Raw genomic sequence first — 23,787 nt, 5'->3', positions numbered from 1 at the left:
GGGGACCCTGAGGGGACAGTGAGGGGAAAATGAGAGGACCCTGTGTGGGGACTGAAGAGACCATGATGGGACAATGAGGGGACCTTCAGAAGAGCCTGAAGGGACCATGAAGGGACAGTGAGGGGACCGTGAGGGGACACTGGGGGAGCGCTACAAGGACCCTCGGGGAAGCCTGAAGGGACCCTGAGGGGACAATGAGGGGACGCTGGGGGTACCCTGTGGGGAGCACTGAGGGGACCATGAGGGAAGCCTGAAGGGACCATGAGGGGCCCTGAGGCCAGCGCTGAGGGGAGCCTGAGTTAAGCGCTGAGGGAACCGTGAGTGGAGCACTGAGAGTACAATGAGCAGAGCACAGAGCAGACATTGAATGGAGCACAGAGGGGATACTGCGCACTGAGGGAAGGCTGAGTGGAGCGCTGAGGGGACGCTGAGCACCGAGGGGACGCGGAGCGGGTCGCTGTCAGCGCCCCCCGGCCAGCCCAGCCCAGCCCCGGCGGCGCGGGCAGCCCGCCATGCCCACGCCGGGCTGCAGGGGGCGCAGCGCGGCGCGGCCGCTCCCGCCGCGGCCTCTCCTCCCGCCGCCGGTGGGCGGGAGCGCCGGGCTGGGCCAGGCCGGGCGGGCCCGGCGCCGGGGCCATGGCGCTGCCCGTGCTGTCCAGCTCGGCCGTGAAGTTCCGCCGGGTCCTGGCGCACTTCCCGCAGGAGCTCAGCCTGGCCTTCGCCTACGGCTCCGGGGTGTTCCGGCAGGCGGGGGCCTCGGCCGAGCACGGCGAGGTGAGCGCTCGGGCCCCGCGGCGTTCCGCGTACCGGAGCCGCCTCCGGCCCTGCGGCGTGTGAACGGCGAGGGGCAGCGATCCCAAACCCCCAGGGGGCAGCGATCCCACACCCTCAGCGGGCAGCGAGGGGCAGCGATCCCACACCCCAGGGGGCAGCGAGGGGCAGCGATCCCACACCCCAGGGGGCAGCGAGGGGCAGCGATCCCACACCCCAGGGGGCAGCGAGGGGCGGGTGTCCGGGCCGAGCCCAGGGGCTGCCATTGCGGGGGCTCGGGGTCCCTCTCAGCACAGTGTGTATCGAGTGTGCATCAGGTTGTTTACCGCTGCTTTTAGAGTTACTGCATCTCGTCCAACTGCTGTGCACCGTATGAAGGGAATTTCGAATATGTTGCCGCACTGAAATGGCAGTCTGGGGGGCTTCCTCGTCTTCTGAGGGCCACAGCTTGGAAATAATGTTTATTTTTATTTTTTGGGCTTTGTTGACAAAAGCAAAGAAATACACTACGAAGGAATATGCTAGAAATGCAGTTCCTTGCTGCCAGCTCTTGGGTGGTGCCTTTATCTGCCCACATTCCCCCATTCATGGCCAAAAAGTGCTGTTCATTAGCGCTGTTCCACCGAGCTGTGAGTTAGGGTGGTGAAGATCTCACACCTGCTCCCCTGTTTTGGAGGGTTGAAGTTTGGTCTTGACCAGGACAGGAAAATTTTAGACTGTCTGATGTACTCGACTATAAACATACAGCTTCACTGGAACCTCTGAACTGTATCTGACATTAATACTTGTGGTTTGGGTTTTTTTTTTATTTTTTTACTCATGGAAAATATTTAGTTGGAAGTTTGATACAGTGTATATCTTAAATTATTATGATAACATTGGTTCTTCTTGACATTTAAACCCCACCACTCCTGTTGTTCTCCTCAGACAAATATGCTGGACTTCGTGTTTGCTGTAGATGATGTTGTGACCTGGCATATGATGAACTTGCTAAAGAACAGGAGTCATTATTCCTTCCTTAAATTTTTTGGGCCCAAAAAGATAAGTACCATACAGAGATACGGAGCAGGAATTTACTACAACACCTTAGTGCCATGCAATGGCAGGGTAAGTACAAGCAGTCTGAGTGAATTAAGTCAAATATTTATGTCTGTGAAGTATTAAAATGATTAGCTTAAAGCAGGTTTCAGGAAGCAAATATTGCAGATTGTAATTGTAGATTAACCCATGGTATCTTCAATATTTATGTCTCAAACTGCTTCACTAACAGCATTTTAATTAAAAAGCAAACAGAGAAGCCTGTCTTGTGCCTTAGAAGTGTGAGCAGTGTTTGGAACTTAGAGCTAAAGCATTTCAGGAACTGGATTTATATTCCTTATTGCTATCTGTCTGCCAGTTTTGCTGGTGGTGAAGTTGTGGTGGTGCTTCATTTCAGCAGTTGACCATGTAGTAACAGCAAAGTGGGCTGTTGGGTATAAAATGCAAGTTACAACAGCGAGCTGGAACTGACATTTGTGTTGTTTAGTGCCTCATATCCCCACCTGTGAGACTTGGGTGTAATCAGTAATTCTGGTGAGTGGTTCTTGTCCAGCAATCCTGTTGTTGCACCTCTGTGTTTGGTAGGGAGGAGTGAGGGAAACACTGTCAGCCTTGCTGTTCTTGTCCCTGTACGAGATTTTGGGGTTTAACCCTTATTTGTTCGATGTAAAAAGGGATTTGGGATTTCATTTGAAGGACCAGTGGTGTTTGCCACGACGTTGTGTTCTTGGCTCTTTATGCCCTGCTCTTATGTTCTAATGACTCAGTCATATCACGGGCTGTGGTCCTTTGGTATCCAGAAATTCTGGAGCTGCCTGCCTTGCTGTGGTGATAATCTTTGGAAATTCAGGTACTGCAGATTGGTAACAAACAGTGGAAAGTCCCATGTTTTTTCCAGTTACATAAAATAAGCTGCAAAATCACTATTTGTTTTTTCTTAACATCAAAGAGCAAAAGAAAAAAACTCCCTGATACACACCCCACCTCCCAATAACAAGATACATAAATGTCTGGAGGTTTTAATTTAGGTCTCTGACAAACTATTGCTTGATTTTTAATTTTTTTAAAAAATATAAATATTTGTTATGATATTTTTAATATCATAAAGGATAATGTGGATTATTCCAGCTATTGTAATATTTGGCCGCTGATTTTATTGCAACTTTGATTCTAGAAAGGATCTTAGTTTCCCGCATTCCATTTTCTCCCTACAGAAGCTGGAATGTCAGTAGGAGATTTTTCTTTACCTGGTGTGTTAGTTAAAACATAAAAAGGTTTTCCAGTTTTGGATTGGAAGTATGTGTACCTTAGGATTAAGGACAGTTATAGCAAGTAGTAAGGTCCATGTAGGGAAAAGAGTGCAAGTATAAGTTTTTCCAAATGCCTTTATTTTGCTTTGTTTTTTCCAGATGATAAAATATGGAGTAATTAGCACTGATGCCCTGATTGAGGATTTGTTTCACTGGAAAACTCTCTATGTGGCTGGGCGCCTACAAAAGCCGGTAACTGCTCCGTTTTCTCTCTGGAAATGCAGGAAATTACAGGGCTGGAAAATAATCAGTCAGAGTTTGAACTTTATCTGTTAGGGATCTGTGCTCAAATTATCTGCCCTGATTTAGGGGTGTAGCCCCAGAGGGATAATCTCTGAGAGGAGGTGAAATGTAGTTCCTAATGATGTTCTGTGGAAAAAGAACCCCTAAAGGGGAGTATATTAATAACAGTTTTCTGCCTGTAGTAAATCTTGAATAACTCTATTAATGCCAAGTCCCTTTAATGTTAAACATATTATTTGCCTTTTATAACAGATTATAGGGGTGGCCAAAATTTAACACAGCTACAGAAAGGAAATCTTTAAAGATGAAAGCAGCTTTGCTGTGCAGTTACTGTCTGGTTCATAATTGAATCAGCCATGGGTTCTGCATGTTGGTTTTTCTCCTCCATACTTGGACCATAAAAAATAATCTTTGCTTTCCCCCTTGTGCCTGCCTCGTGGTGCTTTCAGCAGATGGCAGCAGTGCTAAGGGAAAATTTGTTACCAGAGGAGGGGGAGAATTGCAGGGGAAATCTCTTCAGGTCTTGGAAGAGAAGTTAATTATGCTTTTAGCTAAAACACTTGGAGTGAAAGTTTGAATAGATTGTCTCAGACTGCTGGCTTTATCTCCAGAGATGTATTACAGCATGATCCAGGTTAGAGCAGCTGTTATCTTTGTAAAGGATGAAACTTAATCCATTGAGAAAGATAACTGAAGGGAGAATTCTGGATGGCACTTCAACAGTGAATAGTGAATAGCTGTTTTCAGTGGAACTGCATTTGCTGCTGCTTTCATTTGTGACATGGTACAGTGAATATAAATTCTCTGTACTGTGAAAAAGCCTTCCTTAACTGTGGTGCTCTGTCAGATTTACCCCAAGAATCAATGTTCGTGTTTTAGCAGGGTGATAACCATTGCACTCTGACTTCCTGGGAGATTTGCAGCTCTCTAAACCATTGAAAATTTGTACATAAATGCTGTCAGTGTTTCAGGCATTCAGATTTTGAAGCCTGCTGTATTATTTTCTTTCAAAAAAATCCTGCTTTGTATTAGGGGGGATTTTTGCAAAAAGAGGAAGTTATTCCCTTTGCTTCTCTAAGGCAAGGCTGGTGTCTTCCATGAGGAGGAATAGCATCTCTGCGGAGTTTCATGTTTCAAAAGGATCTAACTGTGGTGTCCTTAGCATGTCCATACTTGCTGATGTTTCCATGGCAATCTTAAGGTACTGCAGTCACCTGTGTGACTGTGGAGTGCCACAGATTTTTCTGTTCTGACTTCACCTTAGATTTCCCTGTAGCAACAATTTAAGAATGTACATCTAAGTGAATTGCTTTGTGAGATTTGAGAAAAATCAAGAGGACTACCTTTGTTCACAAAGGTGTTTTAGAGTAGACAAATATTAAAAAGCTGCCTTTTATAAGCAAGACAGGATTGCTTAACCAGAACACTTGAAAAAGACAAACTCCCACCAAGCAGGGATTCCTAGGGGGGTTGTTTCTGGAAGTGCACAGTTATCCATCTCCTAAAACAGCTTCCCTTCATCTGCCAGTGTTTCTGTCTTCAGTTCTTACCAAAGATCTGCTTGTTATTCCAGTGTATTTCCATACCCTAGGTGATTGGATTCTCTAGTTGGTCTTGAGCAGTTTCAATGTTTCCTAAAAATAAACACTTCTTGTGGCAGGTAGAGGCATTCAAGTGATCTGTTCCTCATGGGTAAGTGAAGATCCCCTTCACATTCTGCTCATGCAAAGTGCAGAAATAAAGCCCTGACTGAGAAACTACTTGAAGCATTTGATAGGGGAGTCCTCTATTAAAAAAATAAAAGGAATGAAGATGAGTAAGAAAACTCTGTCTGGTGTTCTGTTCTCTTTTAGTATAGTCTTTTTTCTTATTGCACAATCACACGTGAAGTATTTCTGTTGATGCATTCATATTTCCTTTTCTGATTAATCTTAAATTTACAAGTATGAAAAGGTGATTAGCTCATGTCTGATGCATATAGCTCTTCCAAACCCGTGTGTGAAAACAGCTTTTTCTAGCAGAGTGTTAATTCTTAAAAACATGTTCCTTTCTCTCACGAAGTGGGGATACTCTAGTACTTGTACCATGCTAGTAAGAGCTACTCTTAAATTAATCTCTTACTCAATCCAGCATGAAAAATAAGTAACATTTCTAGCTCCAACTTCAGTAGTGCTTTGCTGAGGTCTTGCTTCCAAATGGCTTTGCTTTTCCAGGTGAAAATCCTGGCCCAGAATGAGAACAGCAGGCTGCAAGCTGCTCTTGTCAGCAACCTGAAGAGTGCAGTGACAGCAGCCTTCCTCATGTTGCCAGAGAGCTTCTCTGAAGAGGAGCTGTACCTGCAGATTGCTGGACTCTCCTACGCTGGTGAGTGTGGGGGTCTGGGGTGGCTGAGAAGAGCTGTGCTTGGAGCACAGCTGGAGTGCCGTGTGTCATCTCCCTTCCTGCTTTGGGCCTGCGCTGCTGCATGCACCGAGAATTCTCTCTGAGTGGTGGTTATGTAACAGCTCCAGTAACTGGGTTTATTCACAGGAAATAGGTGCAGCTGCCTCAGCAGCGCTGCCTGTACCTGCTTGGTTTATGAGCAGCTAAGTGTGAGTGAGTGGAGATGATGAAATAATGGGGGTTCTCTCCTGTTTGCATGGATTGTGTTTTGGTGGAATGTTTCAAAACCTTGGGAAAAAAATTTTTTCTTTCCACTCAGTGCAATGTTGAATCATCTGATAGTCTGACTCATACCTTGTCATCTCTTTTCGAGTGTGCTGTGTTTAAGGCTCTTACTTAGTTAACTTCAATATCCTGATTATGATTCTTTGATTTACATTTAACACTGCTGGTTGGTATTTGCTGAGTTGTTTTTTGTTTTGTTTTGTTTTTTTTGGAAATTGGTAAGGTACTGCAAATAGTTTTTCAATATAAGATGTAATTGTTACAATTTAACTCAGCATTGCTTTTTAAATGTTGACATCCTTACTGGAATTACTGTGAAGGAGCTTGGTTGAAGTTGTATTTCACACAGCACTTCCTTGGCTCATACAAAATGCACTTTTGGCTTTTAAAGGAAGCTTTAAAAGGGGCTTTTTAAGGGGGTTCTAAGCTGCAGCCTGGCTGTACTGAGGAGTGTCAGGTTTATGTAACACTTCTCAGGGCAGTTCAGATTTTGCTTTTCCAGAGCAGTTCTCTCCTGAAGTGTTGCCTGTTTTAAAGCATCAGGAGGGGAGTGCTGGCGGTGGGATTGCCAGTCAGGGATGTTCAGTGCTCATCCCCCCACCTGAAACCTGCCCAGCACTGGCGCTGGATTCTTGCTGGGCACTAGTGACCAAGATGCTTTTTAAATACTCTTTGAAACAGTACAATTAAGCAAAAATCAGTAAAATGCTGAGACTGGGTGTGCTGTGTGAGCAAAGCTGAAGCCACACAGCTCCCAGCTGGGAATGTACAAGAAAAAGGCTGCTTGTGGATATTTATTTTGCTGCCATTTCGTTAAGTCTTTCAGAGGCTGTACTAGTAGACAAAATTGATTTTATGTGTTACTCTAATCAGTCTCCTTGGAGACTGCTGAGAAGAGTTGTTCATATTTTAATTTAGAAAATGTTTATCTTTTATTTTTTCCTGCATTTTTTGAGAGCACTGAGTCAGTACCATTTATATGCGAAGTGTTTGTTTTGTGGCTTGGCATAAACTGAAATAAACTAAGGAAGGCTAGCAAGTTGGCACCTTTCAACAACATTTATCTCCTGAATGTGGGAAGTGGAAAAAGGAATTGATTCAGAGTTTTGGTTGTTGATACAAGCTACACTGAGCATCCAGCTCCTGGCTGGAAACCCAGCAAGCAGCCAGGCTGGTACCTAACAGGTAGTGGAATGCTTTCATACAGACTGACTGGCTTTTCATTTATTCTCTTTGAAACATCCCAGTCGTGGATCTGAAAGAAAGTGTAAAGGCCAGTAATGTAACAGTGGTGTTAAAAGGAATTGCTTTTTGAAACTATGAACGCAGTACATGGCTGAGAGGAAAAGTGATCCAGTGATCTCACTATGACTGCCATTAGCTGAGCTCCAGGTACTGCCCTTGGAGTGCAGAAGCAATGCAAATTACTGCCTCTCACATTGGAAAATTTCAGCTCATCTGCTTCTGGATACAGAGTATGAGGACTGAGACATCTGTTTAGGAATTGTTGAGACTGAGGTTATGTTTGCAAAGATTGTAACTGTTTCTTGACAGCTGGAATTATTTTGTTTCCAAGTGAAGATGTGGACGTATAGACTGATGACATTGTATCAGAGACCACATTACTATATGTGTCTTCCAGGACATTTTTTGAAGGTGTTTGAATAGTTTTTTAACTCTTAGAAGATGATTATTTTGGATTATATTGGCATGTATATTATTGGAGAGTAGAGATTTAGATGACAGCTCTGTACTATGTTGATTTCTATTATATTCTCTTTCATCTTTTTGGGGTTTTCCTAATGGCTTAACTCTCTCTTTTCCTGCCTAGGTGATTTCAGAATGATAATAGGAGAAGACAAATCCAAAGTGCAGAACATAGTGAAGCCCAACGTGGCCCATTTCCAGAAGCTGTACAGTACCATACTCCAGGACTGCCCTCAAGTGGTGTACAAGCACCATCTGGGAAGGCTCGAGGCAAGTGTTCTCCTGCGGAACAGCTTTAAAACGAGCAAGTGCTTCATCACTGACAGAAGGCAGGAATCATGCCTTGCACCAGGAGAGCAGTTGTAGTCTCTGTGCTCGCTGTTTGTTGTGTTTCTCTTGTTTAGTTAATCCTGCAACCAGCAGACTTGCCTTAAATGCCAGGTTTTTCATATGGAGGAGCTACTGCTCATTTTCACTGAGTATGGGCACAGAACAGACCCCAGCAAGGGAACCAGAGCAGATCACCGTAAAATGTGTGTTCTAATGGCTTCCACATGGAAATGACAGGCTAGGAAGTGAGGAATAAACAGATGGTTTGTGTTAGAGGGATGAGGCTGTAACTCAGAGGTGCAACTTTCTGCAATCAAAAACTGCATCTCACAAAAAAACTCCTCAAGTTCTAGCTATGAAGATCACCTGACTAAACCCAAGTGAAATTCTGGCATTAATACCCATACAAAACCATTTTTCCTTAGCTTTTTGGGAAATCCAAAGTGATCAGTATCTTGAATTCCATCTTTCTGGTGTAACAGTGCAGTTAGGGGAGAGATGCCACAGTCAGTAGCGGTTTTGCCCTTTGTAATCTGCATGTCCCTGTGTGAATATTCAAGCGTGATATAAACTTCCTGGTGAAGTCACACATAGCACCAGTTGTCTCATGGATGTGGGCATCTCTTTATCCTGAAGCCTTGGTAATTCTCTCCCAAATGCCACCTTTTAGGATGTGTCTTTATTAGAAATTCATTTAACTGCAGGCTTGAGTACAGTAAACAGCTTCACTGCAATGCTCTGGGGTAAAACACAGGCAAACCTGTATTATCCTGCAGCTGTCTCCGTGTTTCCTTATTGCTTGTGAACAGTTTGGTGGAAGCAATATTTAAATGAATTCGGGAAAGAATTAGTAATATTTCCTTCTAGAAAAAATTCATTTAAACAAATCCTGGTAGCATACTGCAAATTTATTGCTGGATAATAAATCTCTCCACAATCCCACAACAGTCATCAAGACTGCTTCAAATCAACAGCAAAATGAGGGCATTTAATCAACCAAGTGTTTAATGCTTTATTGCTCACACCTCCCTGTGCTTACTGGCAGTTGCTGCCCAGCCTGAGGTGGCTGAGTGCTGTTGGGGGTGCAGTTAACAGAACGGAGCCCCTTTCTCCAGGACATGCAGAGCTACAGAGAGCATTCCTTCTTCAGAGGTCCCTCAGAAGCAGGGGAGGCAGAGCCCAGCTCTGAGCTCTGGTTCAGACATGGATTCCTCCCACACAGAGCTCAGAGCTGCCTGCTCTCACTGCCTCTGGAGTTGTGGCTGACTCATCTGGAGATCATTTTCTCCACACTGACAAAAGGGAGTGGAGAGGGCAACCAGACTCCTGTCTGATGTCTCCATGAAGTGGCTAAAACCTTGTGTGGGAGGAATGGAGCTCTTCAGATTTTCCTCCTCTTTTGGAGAGCTCTGCCCCATCGTGCATTGCTTTTTGGAGAAATCTGTCCAGGCCTGCATGTTGATATCATTGTATTCAAAAAAGGCTCATTGGATTTCTGATTTAGATTGCAAAATGTGGGATGAATGTTTTCTTCAAATTATACAAACCAGATGTGGCTTGGAGTTTAAGGCTGAGAAAATGGTTTTTGAGCTAAACTTGAAGTGTGTGTGTGTCTGCAGTTTGATTATGTTCAGGCAGAAGAAACTCAGCTGAGGGGTCTTCGGGGAGCTTTTTTTTATCATCCTGTACTTACGTTTCCAGAGGAAATTGGATACAACAGAAATGATACAGTTTCAATGAAAATTTACTTGCGGGCACAGCAAGATCATGTGTGTCTTCCCTTGAATAAAAGCCCTTGCAGTGAGTCATTCTTCAAGTTGAAAACTGAGATGCTGCATTTCCCTGTTCTTGGGAAATTTTTATGAGCATTGTCAAGGACCTTTTCTGGTGAAATGGATCAGGTTCTGTGAGATATTTTTCAGAGGTCAATTTTCTGACTTCTTAAAAAAAAAAAAAAAAAAGAAAGAGAACTGAATGTTTTTAATGTCTTACTTTTATAACATTCAGATTGATAAAAGTCCAGAAGGTCAGTTTACACAACTTATGGCTTTGCCAAAGACTCTGCAACAAAAGATAACTGCTCTGGTAAACCCTCCTGGAAAGAACAGAGACGTGGAAGAAATTTTACTGCAAGTTGCCCATGACCCTGACTGTGGATTTCTGGTGCATCAAGGTAGGTGTAGGTCTGGAGCAGTGTCTGTACTCTCCTTTAAGACATGAGAGATACACAAATCTATGTATATGTTCTCCTGTATCAGAAGGGTAGGTAAAGAGAAGGGTGAAAAAATCCAGCAGATAATCATGAGATACATTCCTGAAAGCCTGGGTTTGGATTTGATTGCAGACAGGTTATCTGAAATATTATCAATAGCATTCCTGGTGATACAGAAAGATGTGTTTTGGTTTGGATCCTGAAATAGGCAGAATTTGAGGGATAATAGTGTGGCCTGCTTAGATCACCTAACTCTGGTGCTTCCATTTTCAGGCAAAACTTCATCAAAATACTGAGCTTTATATCCTCCCAGTCAGAAATTGCAAGGCTGAGGTAATTTTCTGACTTGCTGACATTTCCCTTGCCAGTCATCGTGGTTAGCCCAGACATGTGAGCCCTGGCAGAGAGCTCCAGCTCAGAGGGAAAAGGCTGAGGTGCTTCTCATCAGCACAACTGCTCTGAGGCAGCATTATGTCATGTGAGCAAGTTAAAGCTGATGCTGCACACACCAATGTTCTGCTACACTGCAGGAAAATGAAAAAGTTTAGTACTTGGGGTTCTTTATGCATTTGATGAACCGGGCACGTTTTCTGTTCCAGGTAGTAAATTTTGCAAGCTCCCTGGGCTTGGCAAAAATTCCCAAGAAACCTGGGAGCCACTAGACACTAAGCAGGGAGCTGAGGGAGCTCTCAGCCTGGTTTCTGTGGGGTAAATAAAGCTGCTGGGTGCTGCAGTTCTCCATGGACAGCATGGGATGAGCTGCACCTGGACATGGAGCTGTTCAGCTTCTTTCTTGGGCTGGGCTGAAGCAGTAAAGGGCCAAAAGCTGGGTGTGGGAGCAGGGAGCTGTGTTTGAGCTGCACACAGAGCTCTGATGGTGCTGTGGTTCTATTTCTGGAGCTGTGGCTGCACAGGGAGCAGCAGTGCAGCAGCAAACCGGACACATCTTCTCAGGCCCTGCAGTTTAAACTCTTAAGAGAACAAATCAAGATATTCTTTCACTTTTGTGACCAAGGCATTTTCCTCATTTATCAATCTGGGTAAAGGCCAGGCTAAGCCATTTGGGAATCCCACAAGACAGAGCTGATTACTCAAGTTGAATTGCATTGTCCCAAGATATTTTGCTACATCAACACAATTTGTTCCTTTCTCTTCCCTATTCCTACCCCTCAAATGATTTTACAGTGGAATATTGTATCCCTACTTACACATGGATTATGCTAAGCTTTGTTCTTCAGTATGGAAGCAGGATTTAAAAATATTTGAAATTATATTCTGTGAGTCAATGCAGAATGTGTGAGTTTGAAAGATTAGCTCTGAGACTGCTGCAGCTCTACATTTCTTTCAATTATTCAGTGATGTGAGTAGTTTTGTACATATCAGTATGCTTTTATATGTGTTAGAACATGTATAGCTTCATAGTTCTGAGAAAAAGGTACCATTTTTTAAACTGTTCTGTTAAGAACCCCTGGACAATGACAACTCAATGTGCCACAGTGCAGTGGTAAACAAGCCTTATCTCCAAAAGCTGTAATTTAGAAAAGCCAGGGAAGAGCTGCACAATAGAGGTGTCTCTGCTTGATCAGAGAAGTGCCAAATCCCAATTTCATGTAGAAGCAAACAGGGAGTGTTCTGCTCTAGAATGTTAATTTACCAGCACTTAGATGAAACAACTCTGAATCCTTTGTGGTTAATCATCTTAGTGGAGAGCTAATGGGAACACTAAGTGAATGGATTTGATCAGTTCCTACTGCTTGTTGCCTGTTTTAATACTGTTTTAATGGGTTTTTTTCTGTCTGTTACATATAAAATAAATTAAAATAGTTTAGAGAATACTTTTAATTAGTATGAAAAAGCAGAGCAAACCCAAATTTTCTCAATGTATGTTTTACTTTCAGGCTGGCTTGATTGTATAGCTGGAACAATATTTAACTTGTGCATGGTGGAGGGGAAAAGAATCCCCACACAAGTGCTGGATGGGTAACATCTGTGTGCTTTTCCCTCTGCAGGCATCTCAGGAATTGTGAGATCCTCCAGTATAGTGCAGAGTGCTAAAACCATCCTGACAGCTGGTAAGAATGTGTGGGGTTTCTGTCAATGTGGGCCTGCTGATTTCACACAGCAAAAATGACAGGGCCCCAAGTTGCCATTGTTACAGGAGTTTAAAGAATAAACTTTTTGTGTGTTTCACTAAAAGTCCCTGGAAAATAAAAGCAACATTTAAAGCAGAGGCTTTCTTGCAAAAATATAAAATGCTGAAAAGGACTGGAGTCTGGGTGACTCTTAAATAAACAAACCAAACAACAGCATCAGCTTTCATCTTCTCTGTTCGGGGACCTGTGCAGAGGAGATTTTGTGGAGCAAAAGAATTGGAAGGGAGGGGTCAAAACCAGTGTTATTCCTGTTGAATTCAAGTTATTTTCTTGAATTCAAGGTGTCCTGTGGAGCAGAGCTGGGTGAGTGCAGGAGTAGAACAGAAATGGTGAAACTGTGGGGATCATAAATCACCTCTGAGGCTCATTGGCTCCCCTTGTGTGACATGCAGTCAGCCACTGACAGCCGCTCCTGGCACTGGCACTTTGGGGAGTCCTCATGCCTCTTTGAGTAACACTTGGCATTTTTATCTTCATTTCTTATCACTTTATCATCACTTTATCATCACTTTATCATCACTTTATCATCACTTTATCATCACTTTATCATCATTTTTTATCATTCTGCTTCATGCACCTGAAATCAGTTATTTGGGAAATGTCTCTATTTCCCTTGGTCTTAACTGCTCTTTGCTTTGTATAGAGTGGCTTTTTTCTCTTTCAAACAAACTGTAGTTTCCTTCTCATCAGTTGTATAGAGTTATATGTAAAAAACTATTTTCTACTAGTGGTTTTAGTGGTGTAAACATATTTTTTTTTATTTGGTTTAGGTAGAGCAAAGCAATTTTGGGCCTTTGCCTCCAGCACAAGCCAAATTTAAGCAAGGAGGCTTGGGGGAGTGGATTTTTCTTACTTTCTGCATAGTTAGGTGTTGTTTTTTGTTTTTTTTTGGGGGGGGGGGGGGCAGTGGTTTAATTTATTTGCACTTGTCTGCCAGAATCTGGTGAAAACCATTAGTGACAGAATTCAGGAGTGAAATTTACCTGCTCAGGGATGTTGCCTCAGTATTTTTGAGGTGTGATGTTTGTGTGATCTGCCCTGGAATTGAGGAGGGATGGTGTCCATGGCTTTAGAGTTAATTAGCAAAAACCTTTTGCCCTTTTTTTTTTAATATTTGTCTCCAAACACTTATGAGTTTATATTAAATCTGAGTTTATATTAAGTCTGTCAGTATCTTCTAATGAAGATTTTCTCCCAGTCATGATTTCTTAATTCAAAATGCATCACTGGGGCAGCATTCCTGGCTGTGCCAGCTCTCGGGGCTCTCCATGTTCACAGGGTACAGAATTTACACAGAGGAAACAGGAATGTGGCTCCTGCATGGAAATATTTGCTTGACTCAGGCAAGGAATGTGTTTTACAGGAAAGTGTGGAGCTTTAAATCCAGTCCCTAAGGATGCTGCATTTCTTTCTTTATTCTTTTTCCAAATCTTGTCTAATATTCTATTCCCCTAAGACCTATTTTCACACTTTCTAGTAAAGACTTTAGGAAGAATATAAGGCTCTGACCTTCTGCAGTGCTTATGTCAGGAAGAGTAGCTTAAAATGAAAGAATTATGAAAGAGAATCATGAAATCTGTGGCTCCATTAAGCTTTGGCTTTTTATTGCTGTTCCTAATAATTGTACAAATACTTTCCTTGCAAAAGAACATTTTAATTAGCTGGCCATGACTCTTTTTGAAGTGTTCTAGGGGACACAATCTGTTTTCTTTAGGTGATTATTTTATCTTAAGAACACCAGCAAAGGTGAGATGCCTGCTCTGGGCCCCAGCATGGCAGTGCAATGTCCAGTAGTTCTAAATTCCACGGTAAATCAGCAACAGCTGTGCTCAGATGCCATGCTGGGTATGAACATTACTGGCAAGGAGCACAAGGAGGAATTTCAACCCATTTGAGAGAACTTTTCTCATCTTTCTCTGCCAATGTGGTTTTCGAGTGGAGCCCCAGCTCTGTGTTTTTGTTTGTTGTTAAATGCCCTATTTAGTTTCTGAAAATGTGCCTGTGTATTTCTGTGAGGCTGTGGTGAGGTTGCCTCTCTGTTTCCCATTAGAGATGGCACCAGGCTTTGATTTGTTTTCCCACATAGCCAGAGCCTGCCTGGGCTTTGGGAACTCACTCTGCAACTCTTATATTTAGCGCCCTTGAAGGACATGTTGGTACTTCTTTAGCTTCTTTCTTCTTTATGTTTTACTCAAGGAATGCTGCAAGCTTTGTAAAGTTTTCTATAAATACGGTCTGACATCACAAATCATCAATTGAAGCATTTGTCCAAGATACTTTTAAGTTAGCACAAGTGTTCTGAATAGCATTTGTTTTCAGGGATTCAAGGATTTTTTTAAAGGAGCAGGTTTCATTTGTTCAAGATACTTTTAAGTTAGGACAAATGTGCTGAATAGCATTTGTTTTCAAGGATTTTTTTTTAAGGAACAGTTTACATATCAAATATTCAGGTTTTGTGATAACTACTCTCTTCATCAGCTGCCTGAGCAGATAACTGCTGGCTTCACTGTAAATATGCATATATCTGTGCATGCTACCAATATATAATTATTTGCTCCACATGACAGCTGTCCAGCAGTACATCCATCCAAAGACAATCCAGGACACTGCAGGCAGGCAAACCTAGCAGGACACTTTGGGGGACTCCCAGCCAAAGCCTGTCTTACAGCACCAACACTTGCACAAAGCTCAGCGTGGATCGTTAAGTGAAACCAGACGCGGGTTGTGGGTTGTGTTTACACAAACGCTGTGGGCTCGGTCCCATGTGCATCAGGGCTTTGTTCTGTGTCCTACAGTGGAAAAATCTAAAGGGGAGGCGGAACCACCGAGTCACAGCTTCAGAGCTGAAGTAAAAGACATTTTCATGTGGTCCAAGCGCTTCGGATTCTGAGAGAGAGCCGTAATTACAGCCATTAACTTTTGCTGCAGCTGTGATTCATCAGCCCGAGGGCTGCTCTGGGGAGCAGCTGGGCTGGACGGACAAACCTGCGCTGGGCAGCGGGGCCAGAGGCTCTTTCCGTGCCCTGGGTGGAGCTCAGAGGGACGGGAAGGATGTGCTGCTGAGCAGGTGGGCAGGCCGAGAGCAGCAGTGTCCCCGCAGGCTGAGAGCAGGAATCTATCTCCCCGCAGGCTGAGAGCAGCAGTGTCCCTGCAGCTGAGAGCAGGAATCTATCTCCCTGCAGCTGAGAGCAGCGGTGTCCCTGCAGCTGAGAGCAGGAGTCTACCTCCCTGCAGCTGAGAGCAGCAGTGTCCCTGCAGCTGAGAGCAGGAGTCTATCCCTCTGCAGCTGAGAGCAGGAATCTACCTCCCTGCAGCTGAGAGCAGTGATGTCCCTGAGGGCTGCAGTGCCTGCACCGTTCCCTGCAGCCAAGAGCAGCGATGTCCCTGCAGCTGAGGGCAGGAATCGACCTGCAGCTGAGAGCAGCGATCTCCCTGCAGCTGAGGGCAGGAACCTATCTCCCTGTAGCTGAAAGCAACAGTGTCCCTGTAGCTGAGAGCAGGAATCTGTCTCCCTGTAGCTGAGAGCAGGAATCTATCCCTCTGCAGCTGAGAGCAGGAATCTACCTCCCTGCAGCTGAGAGCAGCGATGTCCCTGCAGCTGAGAGCAGGAATCTACCTCCTTGCAGCTGAGAGCAGCGAGCTCCCTGCAGGCTGCAGTGCCTGCGCTGTTCCCTGCAGCTGACAGCAGCAGTGTCCCCGCAGGCTGACAGCAGCAGTGTCCCCGCAGGCTGCAGTGCCTGCAGTGTCCCCGCAGGCTGACAGCAGCAGTGTCCCCGCAGGCTGACAGCAGCAGTGTCCCCGCAGGCTGCAGTGCCTGCAGCGTTCCCTGCAGCTGACAGCAGCAGTGTCCCCGCAGGCTGGCAGCAGCAGTGTCCCTGCAGGCTGGCAGCAGCAGTGTCCCCGCAGGCTGACAGCAGCAGTGTCCCCGCAGGCTGACAGCAGCAGTGTCCCCGCAGGCTGACAGCAGCAGTGTCCCCTCAGGCTGCAGTGCCTGCAGCGTTCCCTGCAGCTGACAGCAGCAGTGTCCCCGCAGGCTGACAGCAGCAGTGTCCCCTCAGGCTGCAGTGCCTGCAGTGTTCCCTGCAGCTGACAGCAGCAGTGTCCCCGCAGGCTGACAGCAGCAGTGTCCCCGCAGGCTGCAGTGCCTGCAGCGTTCCCTGCAGCTGACAGCAGCAGTGTCCCCGCAGGCTGACAGCAGCAGTGTCCCCGCAGGCTGCAGTGCCTGCGCTGTTCCCTGCAGTCCTGCAGCAGCTGTGCTGCAGTGGGTCTGCCACACGCTGCGCTGCGCTTCCAGAAGCACCTGGAATTCCCTGGTGTGGCAGAGCAGCAGTTCCTCTCTCAGAGGGGCTGCACCCTGCAGCTTGGGCATTGCCAGAGCCACACTTACACAGTTTTAACTTTTTTAACATTTCTGCCGTGCCAGAACCCAGCCTGGCTTTGTGCTGCTGCAGGAATTGTTGCTCTGTGTGCAATCTCCATGCAGATTTGTCAGGCACTTCAGGATTTACGTGGTTATTTCCTTGTTACTGGAGATGCTGCAAAGAAAAGCCTGTCGTGGCTTCATTAGTGTGCTTGCTTTTGCAAAAGCCTAGTAAATGTGGAAAAGTTGGAGCCTGTGTATGGGATGCACATGGGTTTGTCAGTTCAAAATACATGTGTGGATGTTTTCCTACCTAAGGTGGAGTTGAGTTTATTTAAATTGCAGTTGAAGACGTGAGAAGTGCAGAACTGATTCTCTGTAGTCTGTTTGTTTTCAGAGGCTCTGCCACATTCCTTCAGAAATGAGGGATTTCACTTTTCCTTCTTGCTGCCAACTAATTTGTCTTCTTGCGACTTGAATTTAAATGCATCTATCACTTAAAATATTATATCTTTAATTGGTTTCTTTCTTTCACTTTTCTTTTTTTTTTTTTTGAGGTGTTTCCAAATCAGATATTATTATGCCCCTCCCACTTGCCCCCCAAAAGGCTAAAGAAATCCAGTGCAGTACATGGCTAAACTTGGGTTGTGGTTCCTTGTTTGTGGCAAATCTTTCCTTGTGCTCTGGGCTGTGATGTTGTGTGACTTTTGGCTAAATTCCGTGTGTATTTTTAGTCAGTCTTGTCAGGTGTTCTATTAAATAAACACAGGAAAGATTGTAGTAAATATCATCTAGTGCACCTTTAATCTGTGCACGTGTCAAGATTAGAGCTTTGTGTGCAGCCCTAAAAAGTTGCCTTTTCAGTTCTGAATTTGTAAGGGTGTGATTAGACTGTGCTGTAATCTGAGCAGTCACTCTGTGTGTTGTTCTGGGTTTATTTGTTTGGTTTGGGGTGGTTTTTTTAAACAAAAAAGGAAAAGCAAGTAGCTGCCCTGGCTGGGGTCTCAGAACCCTCCTGAAATGCCAAGAGTAACAGTGTTTTGTTTTTAAATTTACAAATACTCTGTGACTAAACCCAGCAAAAGGCTGTGGGGTTTTACTCTAGGTCTGTAAGAGAGGGCTCATCTCTGCTGGAACTTCAGAAATTGTTTAACTCCAAGGATGCATTTTACAAATTTCGTGGGAGTCATCCTCAGTCCCATCGTATCTAAAGCTCATAAATGCTTGGAGGCAACAACTGCTGCTGGACCTCTGCAAATTGAGATGTCTGCCTCTATTGTATGCCGTGGCATGGTATTTACCAGAATTCTGCTCTATTTGCTCTGCTTTGATAGCATTAGCAGTGTTTTACTATTTCATTTTTACAGAACTCAGTTATTTACTGTGTTCTGCCTGTGACAGGAAGGTTATTTGCACGTCTGCCTGCTGGATTAGGCTGTCCTTCCCCCAGGGAAAGCCTTCATTTGATGCACTAAGCACCTTCTGCCTGAGTCAGCCTTGCTAAATGTTGATTTTTTTTTTCTCTTTTTTCTTCTTTTTTAGGGGCAAAGAAATCTGTGACTTACAGTTTGAAGAAATTATATAAGATGACAAAGGGAGGGTTAAAGAAGCCATCCTGAGTCTGTACATACTGTGTATGGGTAAATAAATGGTACTTTTTCTCTAAATGTTTTGCAGATGTGACTTTGCATACTTGAGAAGATTACAGTGTATTTAAGAAGTCTGTTCTGATGATTTACATGCCCAATTTTCTTAATGAAATAGGAACTTTTTTACCGGGAGGTTTGTTGGCAATAGGGCAAAGGAATTATACTCTGTAAATACTGAAATGAATTTTCCTGTGTATTGTGAAGAACCCTAAGTAAAAAAGATTGATTGTGCAGATGGATTAAAACCCAAAGTGACTCATTTTCTATGTGGTGGCAGCTTTACTTCCCAAAACACCCTCAGAGTCTCAAAATGATCAATTTCCCAAATTTAGTTCTTTCAGGGATTTCCAGAACTGGAGAATCCATTGAGATTTCAGTTGATATGGAACTGCCCTGTGACATTCCTGCCCTGACAGCTTCATCCTTGGAATTCCTCTGAGGATGCTCCCTGTGGCATCTTCAGTCCCAAAAACTGCCACCCTGTGGGAGAGGGAAAAGAGCAGCTTGGCAGGTGTCACATCCTTTAATAAGGCTATTTAATAATATTAATAATTAAGGATATTTAATGATAATGAAATTGTGCGTTCCTCTCATGAGGCTGAGATGGAAAGTGCCCAATTCATGAGCATTGCCACAAGGGCCAGAGCTGGAAGGAAACTCAGAATTCCATGCATCTCTTTGGGCAGACTTATGCAATATTTGTTGTTTGGCAGAAGATTTCATCAGAACACTTGAAAATTTGGAATATTATGAACAAAAGCACAGGTTGGTTAATTCTTTGATTATCTTTTTTTTTTCCCCTTAAAGTACTGCCCACAAAGGTGAAACTTGAACTCCCTTTAAGTGAGCTAAACTAAAGAGAATTGGAGTTTTACATGACTTGTTGCATTAATCATGCCATGAAAGAATGGGCATTGCTGGCAGTATCCATGTCTGGTGCAACAAACTGGGAGGATCTTTTGTAAATAGAATGTTTTTCACACTGACTCAGGTGGGTTTGCTAATTTGGGAAATTTTCCTTAATAGAAATAAACTCAGGTAAGGTTTCATTTTCCTTGTGAGACTGTCAATGATGAACATAATTTAATAGTAAAAAAAAAGGAAATAAAATGTATCTTTCCTGATCAGCATGTTTGTGTTTTTTCCTTGTGTATTATGTGATCATCAGGGCCATCTCTCAAGCTACATGGGATTTAGTGATCTCACTTTCAAAAATACATTATTGCAGTGAAGTTGTCTGCTAATTGTTTCCAGGGAGAAGTTCAGAGCATAAATTTAAGAAAGAGAATAGAAAATACATTATTGTATGTAATAGGACTCACACAGGCTTGCTTTAATCACGGGGAAACTTTTAAATATTGATTATTTTTAAATATTTGAGTTTGACATTTTAATCCAGACTCAGGAAATAGTTACTGTGAAATAGGAAATAAATAACTGGGAAACTTTCTAAGGTCAGAGGTAGGTTCCTCACACTTTGCATTATCCATTGATGAAAGAATGTGTGAAACAAATCCCCTCAAATGTCCCTTTGCTGATGGGGGCAAAGAATGTTTGTATGGCCCTGGCGTTCTCTGGCCCTATTAGTAAGAGGCCAAAGTCCCCAGTTTGAAAAGTGTTTATTATAAGAAGTGGAACTAGGGTATTTAAGCCACTTCCAGGGAAATCTAGAATTTTTTATGATGAAATGCAGTTGCTAGCATTTCAAAGCAGCTTTCTTTTAAAAGCCCTTAGCAATACCATTAGAGAGAGTGTTCTGAATGTTACAGGCGCACTTAGCAGTGGGGTTTGGTGTTTCTGAAGGTGCTGGCTACTGAAATGGTGGTTCAGAGCATTAGAGGGCAGTGACAAATCAGTCTGCTGTGAGATGATCTGGCCTCACTCCCACAGTGAAAGCCAGGCTCCATCCTGCACCTTGCTGCCTGAGCATTTATCCCAGAAATAATGTTCTTGTGGAGAGAAAGGGAAAAAAGTGAAGTACTGCTGGCTGTTTAGCAGCTAATTAACTATTTTTATGTGCAGCAGATGCTGTGTGGAGTCAGGCCCTGCCCAGCTCTGAGCTGTTTGTCACTGTCACTCTGCCGGAGGATCCCTCTGTCCCTGCACAGGTGGGACTTGACTGCACTTCCTGTAACCTGAGCCGGCTGTGTTTGTCTTGTGTTGCTGGATACCCACTGCAAGGCTTCATTTGGCTTTATGAACTCTGTGCACAGCAATATAAGAAGTCATTTCTTGCTCTTTGGAGTGAGTTTTGCAAATCCCAGCTCGATAGTTCCCAGTTCCCTCCATCTGTTGATGCACTGCCAGTATCCAAGTCCATGCACTAAATCTCCTGGACATGTAAAATAGTCCTTCCTCCTCATCCATATGGGCTGAAAACTGGATCCTGCTCTGTAAATCATTCATCTTGTGCTTTTTAAGAGTGGCCTACCTTTCCCCTTGGGGCCACTGGTCTTGAATGTATTTATTTTTCTGGCAGAGAGCCACGAATGAATCATAGCCCTGAGCAGCTCGTTGTGAACTCCTCACCATTGTTAAGAGAGTACTTGGGGCAGTTGTTACAGAGCTTTGCTATGTAAAACTTTTAAGAGAAGAGAGATTGATTTCAGCCTTGTTAGCTGCTTTTGAAGTCCCCACCAGTTGTGTGGAAATGATTTCTTCTGCCCTTACAGCTGTAATCCACTAAAATAACCGGGGATTGTTGCACGGGAAGCTGGGACATGGGAATAGGTTACTGCCTCTTTGTCCTAATGAGGTGTGGTTGTAGTTTCACCAAGAAAAGTCACTTCAGCCTTTCATTCCACTTGTAACTTTCCTGTTTATACCTTCCTGCTCCATTTCCATACTTTATTGTTTCTCTTCTTGACTTAATTCTCAAGTCTTTCATTCTGTTCTTCAGACATCCCTCTTTTCTGGCTTGGCTGTTCCACCATGGATATTGTTTCATGCTCCCTCCCCCTTTTTCCTGTGTAGCAGAGCTTTCATTAAAGGCAACCAGGCAGATGATTTATTTCTGATGTCTTAAAAGGCTTCTTTGTAATGAAGAGCCTGGACCCAATCAAACTGCTGAGGGTTTGTGTAGGTGAGTCAGCAGCAGGGGCCTCACTGCCTCTGACATCCACAGTGCCAGGAGAGTGTGGGACAGCCTCCTGCTCCAGAGGGAATGAACTGGATGACACAGGAAGGAGGGGAAATCAAAAAATCCAAAATGTGACTGCATACATAATCATTTGGCTGCTCCTAAACTCGGCTTGGGGAGGGCACGAAGCTGAACCACACAGGCTGCTGACCTCCATCAGCACATGTATGATGTGTTCCTCATTGCTTGCACATTTCCCCTTCTCCAAGTGCTGGAACAGGGAGATTCTCCAGGTGCCTGACTGTGGGACCCTCCAAATTCCAGCTGTACCTGTAAGTGCAGAGCCTGAGTTTCTCACCTGTGCTTCCCCGGGGCCTCTCTTTAGCTTTTGTTGACCTTCACTGTCAGCAGGCGGGAGTCAGCACCGCAGCCTGAGCACAAGGAAGGTGCCATGGGCAGCTGAGCTGGGATCCCTTCCTGGCAGAAACACTTTGCAGCATCCCAGAGCTTCCTGATGTGTGCAACAAACACCTGTGCCAAAACTGGGAAGATCAAGATGGACACAGAGGCCAGGATTGCTGGGTGGCTGAGGGAGCTGAACCTTGTGGTTCACACTGAGGTGCTGAAGCAGGAGCCTGCTCTGACTTGGGAAAGTTCAGAATGAGCACAGCCCTTGGTGAGTGTCCAGTGCAGGGGGATCCAAGCAGGGCTGTGACTCATGCCTTTTCCCAGCAATTAATTTAAAAATAGAGTTGAAGTTGAAATATGCCCTGAAGGTCAGAATATCAGGTCAGTGTGTTTCTGATGTTTTTTTCTGGATAAGGTGTTGAGAGAGGACAAAGTATTCTTCATTTTCAAAGTCACTCTGCTGGCCATATAGTCTGTGTAGAAAATGAATTTTCTTTGTGTTCCTACTGCAGGAAAAAGAGACATTACCTCTATATAGCTGTTTTCTGCTCTGCTCTTTGTTTGAGTCAACAGTTGCTCTGTCATGTTTGGTACTGTGGTTTCACAAAGTTTTGCAGTGACTTTATTTACCTGTTTTTCTAGATAAAATCTCCACCACAGTTGCTAACTGTTCCTGAACTTAATGTCTGCCTTAGGGAGAGGCAGTAATCACTTTACTCCTGCATGTTTTAACCTCTTACTCAGCTTGCTTCAATCAGAAATGTTTAGAAATGGATTCAGTTTTACTACATGAACGGGAAGCTTCAGACTATACATTCTGAAATCATTCCTGCAAACTCCAGATATTTTATTTACATCTTTAGTCTAAGAACGTCCATGCAATTTTTGCCTCATAATCCGGCATTCTGCCGAGTTCTTGCCAGTAGTGGTGGGGACTGTTTGGATGGTTTTGCACATTTTTTTTCTGAGAAACGGAAGGTCTTGCAGCTGCGAAGACAGACTGAAAATCTCTGCAAGTGTAGTGGGTATAGAGGGTTCTTCCCCCTTTTAAATTTGACTAAATTTGATCTTGAGGAGTTTGCAGCCACAAGGAGCTGTCTTTAAAAGCAAAATAAAGCAAAAACTGACCAAGAACAAACACTCTGTGTTTTGGTTCCTTCACTTCCCTTTGTTGTACTGATACTTTCTTTAAAAGCCTTGAACCTGATATTTAGGATACCTCCCCTACTCAATTAAATTAGCCAAATAAATAGTAAAACATCTCATTTCTGAATTAATTTGTATTACTTCTCTGTATGGGATCTCTTTAGCTCCACAGTGCGCCTGGTAAATTGGAAAGCTTGTGTTCCCACACAGTGATTATTTACTTAATCTCTGCCTCCTGCCAAAGCTTCTCCAAACCTCCTATTTTAAAATTCATAGTGAAGCATGGGAGGGGAACATTCAGTGGATTTTTTTTGGTTTTGTTTGTGGTTTTGTTTTTTTTTTTTTAATATTGCCATCCTCAAGTTGCCTCGCTCTCAGCAGTGGTGAAGAGTCTGGCTCACTCTCTGTACTGCAGTGAGAGCCAAGAAGTTTTTCCCTTCCTAGGATGCTTCAAGAAGGGCTGACACAGAGCAGCTCCCAGTGTCTGCCTCAGGATGCTGTCACTGTGCTTTGGCTTTACAGCCTGGGGCAAAGCTTTTTAAAACCAAATTATTTGCACAAGAAATTCCAGGCAATTTTTTTTTTTCTCTCTTTCTTTCCCCTCATTGCCTCCCAAGTCTGGGGTTGGGTGAGCTCGTGCTCATCCTGCACACCCCTGCTAACTCTGTCCCTGCAGCCCTGCCTTAGGTCCTTGCCAAGGAGGAGCCTGAGTCA

At 44.0% G+C, this 23,787-nt stretch overlaps 1 protein-coding gene across 1 annotated transcript; it reads left to right on the top strand.

Moving 5' to 3' along the window:
* The first annotated feature begins 572 nt into the window (after nucleotides 1-572).
* TAMM41 (TAM41 mitochondrial translocator assembly and maintenance homolog) lies at nucleotides 573-18,691 on the top strand. The gene is made up of 8 exons (XM_038149453.1): nucleotides 573-774; nucleotides 1,699-1,878; nucleotides 3,219-3,311; nucleotides 5,576-5,726; nucleotides 7,861-8,006; nucleotides 10,074-10,239; nucleotides 12,288-12,350; nucleotides 18,334-18,691. Exons 1-8 carry the CDS (start codon nucleotides 637-639, stop codon nucleotides 18,408-18,410), a joined length of 1,014 nt encoding a protein of 337 aa, XP_038005381.1. The 5' UTR covers nucleotides 573-636; the 3' UTR covers nucleotides 18,411-18,691.
* The last annotated feature ends 5,096 nt before the right edge of the window (nucleotides 18,692-23,787 follow it).

The sequence above is a fragment of the Motacilla alba genome, chromosome 12, assembly GCF_015832195.1.
Source record: "Motacilla alba alba isolate MOTALB_02 chromosome 12, Motacilla_alba_V1.0_pri, whole genome shotgun sequence".
Classification (NCBI taxonomy): Eukaryota; Metazoa; Chordata; class Aves; order Passeriformes; family Motacillidae; genus Motacilla; species Motacilla alba.
The sequence above is the reverse complement of the archived record's forward strand: the minus strand, read 5'-3'. Positions and strand labels throughout refer to the sequence as shown.